The sequence below is a fragment of the Glycine soja genome, chromosome 19 (assembly GCF_004193775.1).
Source record: "Glycine soja cultivar W05 chromosome 19, ASM419377v2, whole genome shotgun sequence".
Classification (NCBI taxonomy): Eukaryota; Viridiplantae; Streptophyta; class Magnoliopsida; order Fabales; family Fabaceae; genus Glycine; species Glycine soja.
The window spans coordinates 38,167,528-38,185,331 of record NC_041020.1 but is presented as its reverse complement, the minus strand read 5'-3'; the positions used below and the strand labels follow the sequence as shown (position 1 = coordinate 38,185,331).

Genomic DNA, 17,804 nt, shown 5'->3' with positions numbered 1-17,804 from the left:
AATTTTCTAATCTTTATCATCTGAATAACAATTCCTAATCTTTTTCACATTGTGACGCCTTCTTTATTTTTGTTAATCTTACCCTCATCATTATATTACTACTACAACAATTATCATTATTTACAGCAAAGACAATAATCACCTCCACCACCTCCATCATTATTATCTTTAATAATCAATTGATATTATTGTAATACAACTATTCTTACCTCTTATTCCCCCTGTATTCCCCCCTTTTCACTATTATACATTCAGATTTGCATTATTAGAACATAGCTCGAGCTCTTCATCTTTCTTTGTTCTCTCTTCTACCTCTAACCCTTTTCTCCATATTTGCATTGTTAACAAGCTGAACTATACCCATGTTGTTCTATGTCAAAAAGTGAATGTTCCTAAAAATATGACTCAATTAAGGCCAATTGGCTTGTGGAGTGTTATTCGTAAAATTATTTCAGAGGTCTTATTAATTTCAGAATAACTGCTTCGTGCCTGGTGGACCAATTAAATTAAACTATACAAATATTATTTACAGCACAACATTGTTTAATTACATGGCAAAGTAGACCAACTAAGGTGTCAAACTTATTATATAGTTAATTGCAGCTATTGCATACATCCCATTCCTTTCCCTTTATTTATTTTTTCTGCTTTTGGTCAAATTTTTAATAACGTTAAATAGAAGACCACGTGGAAGAATCGCTCCCTGCCATCTTCAAATTACTGGATTGTTTCAGCAGATCAAATGATGTGAACGAACGAGGTGGGACTGTGACATTCATGTCCTTCTCAACATTCTGAAGTAGACTTTGGATTGGCACCACCTGAAACCATATTAAAAACAACAAAATCATAAGCTAATTTAACATGGTTCCTAAATAGCCATAACGATTTCTATCTTTATAATTATAAGCTATGTTTGACGTGAGGAACCCATGAAAAACTTTCATTGATAGAAACATCAAAGACAATTTACTTCACATTATTTAAAAGGCATTTAAAGTAAAATTAACAGTTATGCACAGTTACACTGTCATCCAATTAGAAACCATTGTTGGTATGACTTAGTTGTTCTGAAAGTCAACAAACTATTATACACGGTAATTTGTGATTGAATAACAGTGTAAAATTGTTTAGAACTTCAGTGTATAACCTATTTTCTCTTAAACTAATTGTGAAATGGTTTCCTTATAACACTATCGTTCATGCAAGAAGTTAGAACGTTTTTATAATAAACTAAATAATATTCAGAAGGGTGTATCAAAACATGGGGATGAACAAATTAGCTCAATTATAAACGAGAAGTTTGGAAAGAGTGAAGCTTGAGGTACCTTCTTTGGCTGTGAGAAGGAGTTCTCATCCATTACATTTGCAGATGTAAGCACAGTCTTTGTTGACCCAGATAACTGCAATGAGTTTGGTTCCAGTCCATCAAGAGAGATTTTGAGGTTCACGGCAGTGGTACCGAAGTTCACAACCTGCAAAAGTCAATTGATTCAGATTGATGACAGTGCTAATGAAAGCATAAATGGATGCTCTCCATTTCCTTTTTCCACCATTTTCTCCATTTCTTTCGTTTTTATAAGATTTTGGGAAAATAAATAAAATGGAAATGATACACACTTTATGGGAAGTAACATTTATTTTTTTCAAAAGCTTAGTAATGGAAAAATGGAGAGGACCCAAACCCAATGACAGCATTTAAAGCACAACAAATCTATTTTATTAATCTGCTCACTAAGTGTGTGTATTGATGCTTTGCACGTCTAATCTTTCGGGACGCACATCCAAACACTATAAAATAATTTGTCAATTTTATGGAAAATGGTGGAAGATAAGTTTTTTATCCTTAATTTTAAAGTATGCCTTGTTCTTTGAGAAGTTCTCAAAACTTACGATTTCATAGCAATGTCAATTTCCAAAAAATATAGAATAAATAGTGAGATCAATAAATTCAAAAAATTAAAATATAAAATGTTTCTACAAATCCAACTTGATGCCATTAACTATAACTAGGGAAATAGAACTGATTCTCAATTTAAAAAAAATACAGAAATATGTGTAACTGATGCAAAATTGTCTGTTACTTACCTTTATTCGTATGTAATTTTTCTTATCTACAGAATTTTGAAATGTAATTGCTGATGCAACAAGTGAATTTGAGGAAGGTGCTTGAAGTGATGTACTTAGAAGTGTTGCTCCACTTGACTCTGAGAAAAATAGTTGCACCCAATAGCTAGGAGTTCCATAGAGCTGAAAGGAGTTGAATACAATTGCATCCGGGTTCCACCTAACGACAGAAATTGACACAATCTTAGTTTACCATCAAGAGGAACAACTGTACATGATTTACCAACCACCATAACATTTGAAATGAAAACACTTTACTTCTGATATTTAGAGTAATGAAATCCTTCTGAAGACACTTTTTTCCTAAATTTGTTTATAAATTTGTGTGGAATAAAACGGTCACATTTTGTTCTTCAAGCAATTGTTTAGCTGAACAATGTTAATGATCCACTTCACCATCCTTTAGTTATGAGCTACTGTAACAGAATTATGTATTTCCATGGACAGCGTAAATCAAGCTACAATTTATTTCTGGCTCAATGGAAGGCTGGTCTTCACTTTCACAAGTACAATCATGTCTCCTCAGAGAAATCAACAAATTATGTCTATTTTCTCGTGGAGTCTTTTCATAAAACTTCTACTCAGAAAAGAACATAGTGCACAATAAGGCTAGACCAAAAATCAATGAAGAAAAATATATAAAAGAAATTTCCCGGTAAAATCATAAGAAATTACCTCCTATCATTGGCATTAACAAAAAGTGGAGCATAGCTGGCCATTTGGATAACATCACTGCACCAGAAATAAAAAATGAAAACAGTGAGTACATGCTATTAAGTGAACTAGATCAGAAACTCAGATTTCATACTGCTAGGAACCAAGAATAGAAACGGAATCTTGTTTAACAGATAAGTCAAGCTTGCTAAGCTCAAAATTACTTGCTAAGCTCAAATCAGTAAAGGCACTAGAACAAAAAATTCATTTGAAAGAAAAGTGATCATAAAACTTGAAGTGAATCTGGTTTAACAGATAAGTCAAGCTTGCTTAACAACACTCATAACTGACTTGATTTACTTAAGCTTATATGTTGCCTGTTTGGGCTTTGTTTATGGCCTAGCCAAACTTAGTTAGAACTTAGAAGGGTAACTTGCCCATATAATATAAAAAATCTCTTGCATATGTGGTTTGGGCAAAAGTGCAAAATTTCAAACCTGGCCCTAGATAAAATACTTAATGAAAACTTCATAATAAGTATAAACCTGTTCTTTTCCAGTCCAATTAGGAAGCCAGCTTCAGCTAGGGCTGCCAAGAGGCTTCCTGTCCCAGCATCTTTTCCAGTCACGGCATACTCACTTACAAAAGCCTGTAAAGTGTCCACAAAATAGATTCCATACAAATGGATATGCCAATAACTAATAAAACAGAGGTGTTTGATAGAGATCATAAAACCTTTGGACCATTTCGTGATGTATGATCAAATGTGTTAGCTCTAGAAAACATGTCATTCGCATTTGTATAAACCTAATAATAGAAACAAAGTATAAGAGAAGATACAAGTGGATCAATATTATATGTGCATGTGTGCGTGTAAGGGGTTTGTAATCAAAGACATTGTGTGAAGACATTACATGATAATCATACATATCAGCTGGATGATCTAAAGGTCGAGAAGAACCATCACAGTTTGAGATAATTTGGATATCTGGATAAGCACTTTTTATTGCACTATAGAATTTCAGGTAGTTTCCTGGCAATCAAAGATTTAACAGGAAAAGAAGTAGTGTCAATTTAGTCTGATTCAATTAGAAGGGGGGGAAATATGAAATCCAGAACTGTTTGTTAGAAATCTGCAAATCTCGTATATTAATAATAAGTTCACCAATAGCTGTCACACATCACCTTGGCATAAATAATATAAAGTGTTAGTGCATTTTAACAAAAAAAATATAAGTTTTTCTTAGGATAGAATAAAAAAAATATGCATACCTCGATAATTCTTTTTTCCACAATCTTCATTCCCAACAGCAACATATCTGAGGTCAAATGGCTCAGGATGTCCCATAGCAGCTCTAAGGGAACCCCATTTTGAAGTGGGATCACCTCTCGCGAACTCAATTCCATCAAGGGCTTCCTACAATCAGGATTTCAAGATCTTATTATATATTTCTAAGTCAAGTTTGTTTTAACAATAATGGAAAAAAGTAATAAGAGAGGAAAAACAAGGAAAAAAGTGTGACAACATACTTGCACAAGAGGTAAGACCGCCGATGTATCAACTTGATCATTATGACTGACACCTAAAACGAAATATTCAATTAGAAAACATAAAACAATTTTTTTCTCTTTGTAAGTAACAAACTTAGTGGATGTTTGGTCTAACTTATTTTGAGGAAATAATAGCTTATTTTTGGCAGCTTCTTCAGAGAGCTTTTGAAAAATTAGTGATTATTTTCTTTAAAAAAGAAATTCCAAACAAACACTTAGTTAACATAGAGAAACATAAATTACCATTATTAAATACCCATATTGGTGAAGCACCCAAGTCCTCTGCAAGCTGCTCAAAAATTATAATAATAATTATATATATCATTTCACTAGCATAGCACAACTAGAGTAATTCGACTAGATACGAACATCATAATCCTAAGCTACAATATATGTAAAGAGGCACTTACTTGGAGAAACTCATAATAACCAAGTCCATCATCAGTCCAGTACATCCAAACATCACCAAAGTGCCCAGGTCTCTCCTCCCATGGTCCAATGGATGTTTTCCATCGAAATGCATTTCTTAACCATTCTCCTTCAACAAAACAACCGCCTAATGCAATGTAATGAAAAATAACACTCCCAGATGTTAGTTGAGTTGCATACAAACTAGAAGAGTGAACTAGAATGCATTATTGTCAAACTATGCTTACTAAATCTATAATATGTATTAAAGAAAGTAAAACAAATATAGATCATCTTGGTCCAACAAGACTCAAAGCTGTAGCACAATCAATTCCTTTATAAAGAAGAAGAAGAAGAAGAAGAAGAAAAACAAGGAAAACATTCTTTAAAAACAAAATAAATGAAACAAAAATCACAATTAATCCAATACAAAGCCATAAATTAAAACAATGCATTCTAAATGTTAAGAATTGCAATTAAAATGTCCATTCAATACTATACCATTCATAAAATTGGATGTTGTCGACATTTATATTCCTGAAATTCCATGGCAAATTGGATGCTCAAACTTCTAACTGGCATCACAATTATTTTATATAATGTATCCTATCATATTGTCTCTTCTCATAGTGCCTGATTTAATTGCCGTATTCTATAAAAGGCAGAACACTTCACACTTATGCATGCCAGTTCAGAAAATGTTTGTCTTCAACTGACATCTAACAAAATTTCCCCTTAATTTCTGCTTTCACAGAGGAAAAATACATGATATTTTATCATAGTAGATAGATCTTAAGAAAAGTTAAATCTATTTGAGCATTAGCTTTGATTGTTATTTGGACAGTCCTTTTGAAACAGAATGATAAATGGAAATAATTAGGATATCATTAATTTGAATTCTTCACACTTTGTTAACAAATAAATAACCATGAGAAAAATATGCCTAATCACAATTTCAGACAGCATAGAGAAGCTCCATATAAGTAATTTTGGAGTGTGGAACCAAATTATAAAGCGACAACTAGAACCTAACCAAAAGCGACAGGAAAAAAGGAAATTTAGGGGACATTTGGTAAAGAAAATGTTCTGTTTGCACTTTTAATAACAAAAATGTTATCTTCATTTCCTGTTTTCAAAAGTTTATATCGAAAAAGTGAAAACAATAAAAGTTGTGTTTGTTGTTTCCTATACCAATCCTTCAAAACAGAAAATAAAATAAAAACAATGTGGTATTTTTGTAATTAAAAGTAAAAATAGAAAATGAAAACAAAAAACATTTTCTCAAACAAAAGTACCAAATAACTTGTTAAGTTCATAAATAAATAAATTTCTTGGCTCAAATAGCTCACTAAGGATTTGCTAGGTATAACTAAAAGTGAAACAAAATGAACCAATTGATGTTGATATGCAAATTATTTCACACTTCGACACGGGAGTAAAAAGTAGAATAGTTTAAAATAGATTAATAATACCTTTTTCCTTATTTTGTACACTCTCTACCAAGTATTTATGAATAATTATAGCTAAAAACAAATTCTGTTTTTCACTTTCCTCTCTCTTTTCCACCCTTTCACTTAAGCATGCCCTCGTTCAAGTATACACATTTTGGAGATGCAAGACTAGAGCACATAACACAGAACAAAAGTAATGTACAAGTGTGTTATAACAAATTCGAGTTTGAAATTTATCAATCTGAACCACTTTATGCATACCCGGAAATCTGATAAATCTTGGTTTCAAAGCTGTCAGCATTTCAACAAGGTCAGTTCGGAAACCATGTCCCTGCATCAAGTCAGGGTTGAAGATGTTATAGGGTGGGGGAACTGAAGCATAATTTCATCATTGGAGCTGAATCAATATTAACTATTTTCATTATAAATATTTTATTACTAAAGAATGGCTGTGTTTTTTAGATTTTAAGTCTTTGTAAACATCATTCTTTTCGTGTTCATGCCATGCATATGAAAGGTCATGCTATCACAGTAACGTATGAAGAGAAATATATAGTATAATTAAGGATGATGTATAAATAAAAAAATAAAGAGAGAAAAATTTTATAAACATGAAGAACCTAGATTCCTAACAAGCAATTTTTGAGAGAACAACTAATCTCCCTCCCTCCCCTTACAAGCACAAGTACTTGTGAATAAACAAAGTTAGTTTTACTATTATCAAGACATAAGTAATGTTAATGATTATAAAAATAATGGTTGCATAAAATTAACGCACTATATAAAAATCAAGTTTTGATACCTGTAGCAACATAATTAGCCATAAAACATTATAGGCTCAAATTAAACAATATAAGGCAGTCCATTTGCAAGGCTCCCACCATCATGAAGTTATGTGGAGTATTGGATATATGCAACCCCCATGGGTGGAGAGACAATTTCCACAAGTAGCACATGTGAAAGTCAATCTTTTTATTCAAACACATGAAGGAAAAGATATAAATTAATTTCTTTAATATATACACAACTCTGTTAGGGTCTAAGAAATATTTCATTTGGTAAGAAATATAAACAATTTCAGGATGTAACACAACCTTATATGTGTCCAGTGGCATAGCAGACACTTGGTCCAACCATATCACACCTTTGGTGGTGGTTGTTAATTGAAGTCTTGAGTTATTATCTGTTGCCTTGGCAACCAGTATCTTCTCCACCTTTGTCCAGTTTGAAAAATCAAGTGCAGAACCTCTGAAAGATCGATTATTAGTCATACTGATAGATGCAAATGATAATTTCTGGGATTAAATCTACTGCACATGAAGTCTCTATAGCACATAAAATTGGAGCTCACGTGATCACAGATGAAGCCAGGTTTCCTACACCATTGGATCCAGTCAATGAAACTGTTAGATTAAGTGATTCAGTTGAACGAACATAGAAGACCACTTTGTATTTCTTCCCTTGCTCAATATTCTGAAAGATCATAGTAAATATATTACTTGCAGTCTCAGCCATGAAGGAATACAAATAATCACAATGAAAGTAACCAGATAAGGGTCTAAATAAATTTTAACCAAACAATAGAAACTAAATAACAGCATAGACTTTTAGACTATAAATTATGTTATTCAGTTTTTTGTCTTTTTTTTTGTTCAGGAAATATATGCACATAAGATTTATGATATAATTGATGCAAGGGTATCAATTAGTCTCACCATGCCCCAGAAACCAGGATTATAAACACCAACACCATCAGCTGGGCAGATGTTGTCACCTTCGCTGTCACATGATACCTCCAATCGAAGTGCAACCTTATTACGGTCAAAGCAAGAGGTACGATCAGTTTCAACATTTATCAATGATTCATTTCCAATAATTGACCAAGGATCAATATTTGAAGGAGTGTTAGGACCGCCAGCTTCAAATCCTAAAACAAGAATTCATAATATTTCAGTTATACTTAAAATTAAAAACAGTGACATACCTATAACAAAACAACAAGTTAACCAACAAATCATTCCTTTGTTCACATTTGAACATTGATAAAGAAGGATCATTCATCATATCTAAAACAGAATCTCCTTAAGAAAATGATAAGAAGACACTTCAGGCCTCTCCTTTTCATCAAAAATTAGATTAAGATAAGAAAAAAATAAAAGGTGGAAAAAAGGGAATTCAATAGAAAGATGATTGTGGAGTGGCTGAAATTAATGCAAGTTGTTGGGAAAAAAACACCATAAATTACTTGAATAACAATGAAAAAGCTAGCAATATTCTGATGGAGACCATAAGCTCATAGCTAAGGAAAGAAAAGGCACAAACCCTTATATGTGTGTATCTTTAATTCAAAAAAAGCTCCTCTACATTGAGAAAGTAAGGGAGTAGCCACTTTTATGGTTAAAATCATGGAGCACTTTAAGTCAAGGGTGGATATACCTTTACTTGTCCACTTTTGTCTAACAAATTCAATGTTCTTCTCTTTTCTTTTGATTTTCTTTTTCAGTTATTATCACGTTTCCTATCAAGTACAATACAACAGATTGCAGGAATTCTGTGCTTGTGCATCTGAACATGTAAGTTGCATGAAAAATCACAGGAAAAAAAATATCCTGGAGAAACCTTCTAGTGCTAGATTTATCATTTAAAAGTTTAGAGAACATGAAAATGACCTCTGTTGCTCACAAGCTCAGCCCACAATCCCCCAGCTCCAGCATGATTAATCTCCTGTAGATGAAATTCCATAAACTGGTCATTTTCTGATAATTGGATAAGAGGCATCATCAAATTGAATACAAAATTAAATGCACATTTCCATAATCCCAAACTCTATGCAGTTTATTTGATCACTCATAATCCATATTACAATAGTTGATACATTACATACATAATATAGATAAAATAAATTCTTTCATATTTTATTTTCATACTTATCTCTTTCATAACACATGATCTATCTTAGCCCATTTAAAAGAAAACTCTCATAATACACCAGAAATAATAATCAGGTATCAGAATAATAAAAACCAATTAGAAAGGGAGTGGAGCAAATAAACAACAATGAGTGCTAGATGCAAGTTTATCTTCACCTCAAAGAATATGCCAAAAAGTGTCTCTGGTATTGGCTTTCCAGATGCATCAGAAGCATTCACAGTTAGAGTTGTGGTCAGGTCAGCATGGTTTTTAGTAGCAAAGCATTGGAAGACAAGGCAAACCACTATGAACAAATGGAGCAGAGAAACACTGCATAAGGCCTTGGATGAACCCATTGTTTGTTCACAACATTCAATCTATCTGCAAATGCAATCTGAAACAACACAAGGTAATGGAAATGAACAGGAACACTAGGATTTATATTACATAGGAGAAAAAAGAAACAACCAAAGTTAAAAAGAAAACAACCAACATGTCATGTGATCAGAGGTGGACAACAGAGGAAACAAATGCAACAAACAAGCTAACAATTATTGTGTCACCACCGCTTGATCCTACAATATGACAACAAAAACCAACCCTTTTCTCACCTTTTTCTTTTCGGTGTATCAATACCAAGGCTAGACTTATCTGAAACCCCACTTAAATTGGGATTAAAAAATAATGATAAAGAAAGAAATGGCATTTCAATAATTTGATGGAACTGTTCAAGTCAACTTTAATCAAAAAATGCAAAATCAAAAAGCTCTTGAAGAATTTGAATAACTTATCACAGAGAACACAAAACAATAAAATGGGAATTTAGTAAATTACAGTAGGAAGCAAGCACTGAGCTCGATTTTGAGGTTTTGGAATGCATTTGAATGCAACTATTATTATTATGAATTATGACACATATTGCGAACTAAAATAAAGTCCAAAAATTCGAAGAAATGAACAGTAAATTATTGCAGGTAGTTGCACCCAAACCATGTTACATAATAATAATAATAATAATAAGACCCGAAATATGAAACAGTTCTTATCCATAACATAATAAAAAAGGCAATCATTTAAATATAAAGGGTCTCTGATTTGCAAGTTTGAGAGCTAAAAGAAACTCACAGGTATGTTTGAATTTTGATTTAGGTGGAGTAACAGTAATAGTAACAGTAAGAGAGTTGAGAAGGGTAAAGTGGGAAGTAAGTAGTTAAAAAGGGGTGTGTGTGGTCTGAATCTGCAATTGTGTGAGCTCCCTTTATAGTTTATAGAGCAACAACTACAAGATTGGATTGGATTGGATCAGGATCAGTATCAGTGTGAGTGAAGCAAAAGGGATGATGATGCAAATATCTCGGTGATTTTTTGCCTTTGCTTCCACGGTTTGAAACTGTGTTTGGAATTGGAAAACAGAATCACTTGTGTGTTGTGAATGGATTTGCTTAGGATTTTCTTGAGTGGGGTGTGGGGGACCCACCATAGTGTTTTGTTTGCCTTCTGGCTATGCTATGTTTGACGCAATCGTGCAACCTGCGTGGCGTGGCGTAACCACATAACAACATTAACTTTTTTCATTAATTTTGTTTCTTCCTATATTTTGGTTTATCCTATAGTATACTCTCCCTCCTACTCCTAGCATGCCCTTTCTATTTTGAGAAAAAAAAATATCATTTATAAAAACGAACAAATTTGTTATATGCATTTTAAGTTATTATTATATAGTCGTGAAAAAATAGTCTGAAGTAATAACATAATCATTTTATACTATTATTAAATTATAAACTATTTTGTATAATAAATTTATAAATTTTTATAATAAGTATCTTAAAATTCATTTTAATAATAATTTTTTATTCATTCATATTGTAAAATAATAATGTGTTCATTAAACTCAATTAATATCAATTTTTTGTGTAGACCAAAAATATCTTTTACCAATAATCTTGTTTGAGTCGGATGACATTATTATGAGCGATAAAATTATTCATCTAGCTATTTAAAGACTTAAATTCAACTCAAAATCTTTGATTAAGTTCAAATAATTTTACTCTAGTTGATCCATGATGTTTTATAAATATTGATTTTGTATTCGGATAATAATAATTGATCCATTTTTTTTATTGTATCAGTATTTTTTTTTCCTTAAAATTATTAGTTATTAAATTTATTATTGTTTTCACGGTAAATCAATTTCAAAAAAGTAGAAACAACTATTTAATTTGTTGTTTTGCCCTCACCATGAAAAAATAATTAGCTATTTCTTATCATAAATCTAATCCAAAAACACTAAACAACTCCAAATTACAATAATGAAATTGTTGATAGAGTAAAAATTAGTTGTGAAACTACTAAGTTTATCCGTAATTTTGTCCCCGTTCCATTTTGTATGCAAGTAGATATGGGTGTAAGAACAAAGTCTAGCGGTGAAATTACACAATCTTTTTGCTAAGATTGTCACAAAAAGCAGGCACAACAAGGGAGGAGAAGGAGTTGGGGGTGGCTTAACCAAATGCGTAAACAATGATTTGTTGATTCAATCAAATTATTGTGGTGGTTGAAACTGAAGTGCATGACCGAAGGGAGATAGGATTGCCTGTAAATGAAAATGAAAGTACATTTACGGTTCATGTCATTTGCATTGTTTAACTTATCTAGTAATCTACGAATACATTGATTTTTTCGAAAAGTTTGGACGTTTAACTCAGTCCACTTTATTTTTGTCCTATTCTTCCATTACTATTGGGTATTAAGAATTTAAGAGACCCTTTGCCAATACTTTTTTAATATTTTTTAATGTTTAATATTTTAAATATGTAGGTTTTAAAACTAGATATCTTCTTAAAATACTATGTTTGAAAAAATTATAGTAAAATGGGTCTTAGCTTCTTAGATTTTCAGTTAAAATTGATTTTAAAACTTGTATTTTAAAATGATGATTTTGATCCTCATATTATTTTATGTTGATAAATTTTATCCCTCACCCTAATATCATAAATTCCATAACTTAAAGGATTGACGTGGTGGTGTAAGGTCTTGTTGTATTCACATGAATAACAACAGTCTATTTAGTATAAGAGCTCATATTCGATTCTCATTGCGTGTAAAATTTCTTTGAGTTAGCAGTTACCCTATTGGACAAGTGGTCTCAATAACTTAAGAAGGGAGTGAATTAAGTTTCAAAATTTCATACTAACAAACTTTTAACCCGCATCAAAATGATAGATTTAGAATGCAGAAGAAGAAACATCAATCAATTTGAAAATGTTCTTTAAACATGCAAGACAAAAATGATTGCAATGAAATAAATGAGATAAGGGAAAAGAGAAATACAAACTCGATTTATATTGGTTCGGCCACTTCACGTACCTATGTCCAATCCTAAAGTAACCTACTTGAGATTTTCACTAACTTTGTAAATCTCTTTACAACTTTTGAACCACCCAGGGATACCCTTCCCTTGTGTTCAGGAAACTTTACAAATCAAGAGACTCACTGTCTCTTGATCAACAATAGTTTTCTTTGAAGGACAAAATAATGTTTCTTTCTCTTTTAGAGAAGAATGATACAAGTTGAAGAACTTAGAAGAATTTCTCTACAAATTGAAGTTCTTAGATGAACTCTTAATACATTTGCAAGTGTTTGTCCAAGAGTTGTTGAGAGACCATTTGACAATGAAGTTCTCTTAGAATATCTCTCTCTTACTTTCTGAAGTCAGACACACATATATATAGGTCATTCGTGCTTTTTCAAAATGATTTGAAGAGATATGTCTTTTCAATAAGTTTTTTCTGAAATTTTTCACTAGTAATCGATTACAGGTTTCTTGTAAACGATTACATAGTTATATTTTGAATGATCATGACTTTTCAATTTGAATTTCAAGAGTTTCATTGTTGGTAATCGATTACAAACATCTAGTAATCGATTATAGGTTTAAAATTCAAATTCAAAACCCTTTTTAAAAACTGTTTTTCAAAATTGTCTTCTGGTGATCGATTACACTGCCTGGTAATCGATTACCAGAGCCTTGATATGTTGGAAACAATGTGTTTTGAGGCAAAAATTGATCTTGAATGAATCTTGAAGTAATGCTTGTTTGTTGAAGTAACCTTGTCTTAATCTTGAAGCAATGTTTAACGTTTGAATGTTTGTTGAAGTGATCTTGAAAGAAACCTTGTTTGATTAGTCTTTGACATCATCAAAATCATGTATTCATATATTCATAATCTCTCCCTTTTTTATGATGATAATCATTATCAAGTGAATTTTTCTTAGCATCATCAACACCTGCATTATTCACATTCTTTTTTTTTTTATGATGAGAATAATTATCAAACAAATTCTTTTCGGTGTCATCAAAACCTGAAACCTGCATGATGCACATTCTCCTTCTTTTTTATGATGACAATCATCACTAGGTTAGGAGTAAAAACAAAAGAATATTTATCTGTATAGTTTACCCCCCCTGATTTTGCAATGATTGCTTATATGAAACATTTGAAGATTTCATATATATAAAAATTGTCTCATAAATAAAAATAGATAAGTCCCCTTAGTATCTTATCTTTTATCTATCTCTCCTTCTTTGTCAACATTAAAAACAAATCATGAGTAGAGAGGAAAATAACATTAAGCAATTTATAATAAATTAAAAGAGTAGAGCATGTCATACCATTTAAAGTATCATTTCTCGGCCCAAAAGAAAATGTTACCGCTTGTTGGAATATATGAAAATCAAATACATATTCAGTATAAATAATCAAAACATATAATAATAAAAAACAATCATCAAAAGTAATCAATAATCAACATAACTTTCAAACCCAATCATCAAAGACAACCAAAACTCAATAAAAAACAATCATCAAAGATAATCAAAACTCAATCAAAAAATAATCATCAAAGACAATCAAAACTCAAGATCTACACTATTTCCAAAAAAAATGTATTTCTCCCCAGTAGTGATCCGCAGGAAGCAACCACCACGAAGGGGAAAAGTTAGAAGGAAAAGGAGGAGAGGAGATGAGCAACAAAATCCAATAAAAATGAAATATAAAAGAGACAGATCTGGGTTGATGAACACCAAATCTATCTTTGCATGTTGTTTGATGAGAACGAAGATGATGATCGCAAAAGGGAAGTAGGAGAGTTTGGGGGTCACGTCGGAGGGAAAATAGGGTGAAGGTTTGTCACGCGGAGGAGGGTGTGGGCTTGCAGTGGAAGGATGTAGGGATGCGGGTTTGGTTCACGGAGAGAGCAGATGGTAGTGATGGGGTTCACAAAGGGGAGGAGAGGGTATGTGGCGCACTAAAGGGTGAGGGGTGGGTGGTGGAGCTTGAGAGAAAATTGAAAGTGGAAGAATGAGAGGGTGAGTGATGGGGGAGCGTGAGAGAAAACAGAAAGGGAAAAAAGGAGTGGTGTGGGGGCGCGACTCAAAGGGAAAATTGAAAGGAGGATATGATTTGGGCATTCAATTTTTTCAAAAGAAATTGGCCCTTGCACGTCAAAAAGCTTGTTTCCTACCTTTTTATTTTGACAAAAGGTCGTTTCCTACCTAATAGCTATAAAAATATTATTGTTGCATTTAATATTGTTTAGAAAATATTATAAAATTAAAATTCTAATCTCAATTAAGTCATTAGTCCTAATTTTTTGTTCACACCATTTTTCATTCTCATTCTCTTTGTTACTTACATAATGGATTCAAATCAATTTAATTGGCAAGCTTATATGAATTTGTTGCAAAATTACGAACATCCTTCAAACAAAAATTCACAACATCCTCATCCATTGTTTCCTATGTTGCCACGTTGTTTTAAAGAAATTTAATTTTTGTTGTTCAACGTTGATTTTTGTATTTTTTTTATCGATCAATGATATGTATAATGGTAACTTTAAGTTTTCTTGATGAATAAATATTTTAATTATTAATAAATTTTCTTTTTTTGAATTAATTTTTTCATAATTAAATGTAATTATTTTAATTATTTGAAAATAAATATTAAAAGATGGAGTCCTCAGATAACCTTAACAGAAGTGTCTTTTTACAAATGAGAAGATTTGGAGGTTGTTTAAGACAGGAAGTTTCTTTAATGTTTATCTTTATTGCAAAATGACTTTCCTTCTTAGCTAACTTCTTGGAGCAGACACTTACCTCCTTACTCTCTTCGTTAACCATTAAAGGTTGTCCTTCTTCATGGGGGTATATTTTTTCACTAGATTCTCTCTCTTTTACTTCTTCGCTTTCACTAGAGGAAGGTGAAGTAGTAGCCTCATCTTAACTACTATAAATTTATTGGCCTCTCATAATCATGATTTTCATGGTGGGACATTGGGAAGTAATGTGTCCTCTTCCAAGACATTTAAAACACTTTATAGAGCTAGTATTCTCTTCCATACTAGCCTTAAGGGGTTACTTTTTTATTGTCTTCACCTTATCATCTTTGGGCTTAGAAGGTGTCACCCTTAAGATGCCTTGACCTTGGTCTTTCTTTGGATAAGATTAAGAGTCATAAGATTTTGGAGTAGACTTTCTTTTAAGTTGTTGTTCTACCCTTATTTCTCAATCTAAGTAAGCTTCTACATTGTCCTTTTCTCTCCTATGAGAGTGAGGTCTAAGATGTGACTTATGCCTTCCTTCATAATAGTCACGAAGTTCTTCACTTAGGCTCTTGCAAGTGTCATGACTACTATAGGAAGCATGATTTTCTTTTCTTTAGTATTTTCTTTCTTTCTTCTTCCAATATTTGTTCCCTCTTATCTTGATTTATTTCTACCATCTCTTTCCTTTTTCTTTTTAGTTTTTCTTTCCATAACTTAGAGGGAACTCAACTCATCTAAGATTCTAGATATAGGGTCCTTACGACTAGTACCCTCACCATTAACACTAGATGAATGATGACTCGTGTTGGTTCCTAAGTTGTGGGTCTTTCTTGTTGGGGGTTTGCAAAAGGTAAAAGTTAGGGTTCCAAAAGAACTCGAGATATGTGTGATAAACAAGAAGAAAGTATTATGCAATAACAAGATAAACTAGGCGTGACTAGTAAAGAAAATAAGCTATGAAAGTAAGCAAGAAATGTAAACTAGGCGGATCCTAAGAGTGTTTGGATCACTACATTTAAGGTTCCCAATAAAACATTCACTATCCTAAGGTAAAATTGCCTAAAATTATTACACAGAAATGAAAGTTTGGTAACCTATTGGAGGCTCCAACGCACTTCCAATGAAAGACCTTTTTGTTATAAAATTTGAAAGGAATGAAGGTAAGTAAATTGTCAATTACAAAGTTATAAAAAAGTCCTCAATTTTAATGGTTGTTCTTTCTTTGGTGTTTCACTCAATTTGAAGTGTTTTTTAGTCCAATAGCTCTTAAGGTGGTTGACCCCTTGCTTTTTAACTCAAATTCTCCAAGGGATGACATCAATCCACCTTTCTAGTTTCCTATATGGCAACTCACAAATAAGGAAGCAAATAGACAAGCAATAATCAAAGACCAAAAAAATGAAATGAAAGTTAAACCAATAGATTTTTAACAAGACAAATTTTCAAGGATTATTCAACAATTAAAGCAATGAAAAACACATAAAAGCAAGCTAAGACTCAAAGAAAAACCTAGAATGGTTGTAGAGTAGAGTAAAAAAACTAAAAAAAAAAAAACTTAAGAAACCTCTAGTTTTGACACTTGTTTTCACAATACTTTTCAATTGAAATTTTAGAATTAAGATTAGTATAAAATAGGCCCCAATTATAGAACAAATTTTGAGCCAACACAACAAGCACACTTCCTTTTCATTTCTTTTTTTCCTGGACACTGATTTTCTTATCAACTTGTGTAATTTTTCTTATTTTTTCTTTTATCCAAATCACTTGGTTCTTTTTTTCTAATTTTTGTCTAGATATTTAGAAAATTTAGTAAAAATGTTAGCTCAAAATTTGCAGTGACTAATTTCCAGTAATTTTTACAAGTTCGTATATTCAAGCTGTCAGTACCAATGATTTCAAACTTTGAATTTTTTAAGCATGGTATATTGATTTCCTTAAGCTTACTTTCAACCTTCCTATGTGTGTTTAACTCACTAGGCTTATTTACCACAGTTTTAGGAATTCAATATTCACTTAGGATCAAAATTTCAGTCAGCAATTCAATCACCAAAACTCAAATTCACAACAAACACAAGAAAAAGTTCACAATCAAAGACTCTCCAAGATTTTTGCACAAACATGTTAAGGACTAATTAGCATGAAATATTTGACTCAAATTAACTAATAGGCTAAAAGAATTTCATACACTCATAAACAAATGAGTTAGACAAATAAACAAGAAAAATAAAATTCAACACAACATAAGAAATCTTATGTGACAAGTTTGATGACTAAACATGACTTCTATGACAAAACTATAATAGGTGAACAAGTCACTTTAGATTTTTGAGGTTTTCTTCTACTGTAATGTTTTTGTAAGAATTTTATGGTTTAGGTTTTAGTCACAAAAAATAGCAAGACAAAACTCAAAGGAACCTAAACTCAACATAATTCATGGTTCAAGAACAAGAATAAGAAATATGAACCATAGAAAATCAAATCTAGCTTCTATAGCAAGTTTAATTGGTGGAATTTCTAAAGAATCATGTTAACAACATTTAGCACAAAACATACGAGGAGAACATGGAGAAAAATGAAGAAACAACAATGGAAGAGAGGGTA

The 17,804-nt window shown here is 31.8% G+C and overlaps 1 protein-coding gene across 1 annotated transcript; it reads right to left on the bottom strand.

Moving 5' to 3' along the window:
• Window positions 1-463: 463 nt before the first annotated feature.
• On the bottom strand, window positions 464-10,542 carry LOC114400035 (alpha-L-arabinofuranosidase 1-like). The gene is made up of 18 exons (XM_028362280.1): window positions 10,227-10,542; window positions 9,278-9,495; window positions 8,861-8,915; window positions 7,907-8,118; window positions 7,543-7,664; window positions 7,286-7,439; window positions 6,453-6,522; window positions 4,743-4,888; window positions 4,576-4,621; window positions 4,312-4,364; window positions 4,054-4,198; window positions 3,696-3,814; window positions 3,517-3,588; window positions 3,327-3,430; window positions 2,803-2,859; window positions 2,089-2,287; window positions 1,329-1,475; window positions 464-821 (listed from the first exon to the last, which is right to left on the bottom strand). The coding sequence occupies exons 2-18, from the start codon at window positions 9,455-9,457 to the stop codon at window positions 672-674; spliced, it is 2,031 nt and encodes a 676-aa protein (XP_028218081.1). The 5' UTR covers window positions 9,458-9,495; window positions 10,227-10,542; the 3' UTR covers window positions 464-671.
• Window positions 10,543-17,804: the final 7,262 nt, after the last annotated feature.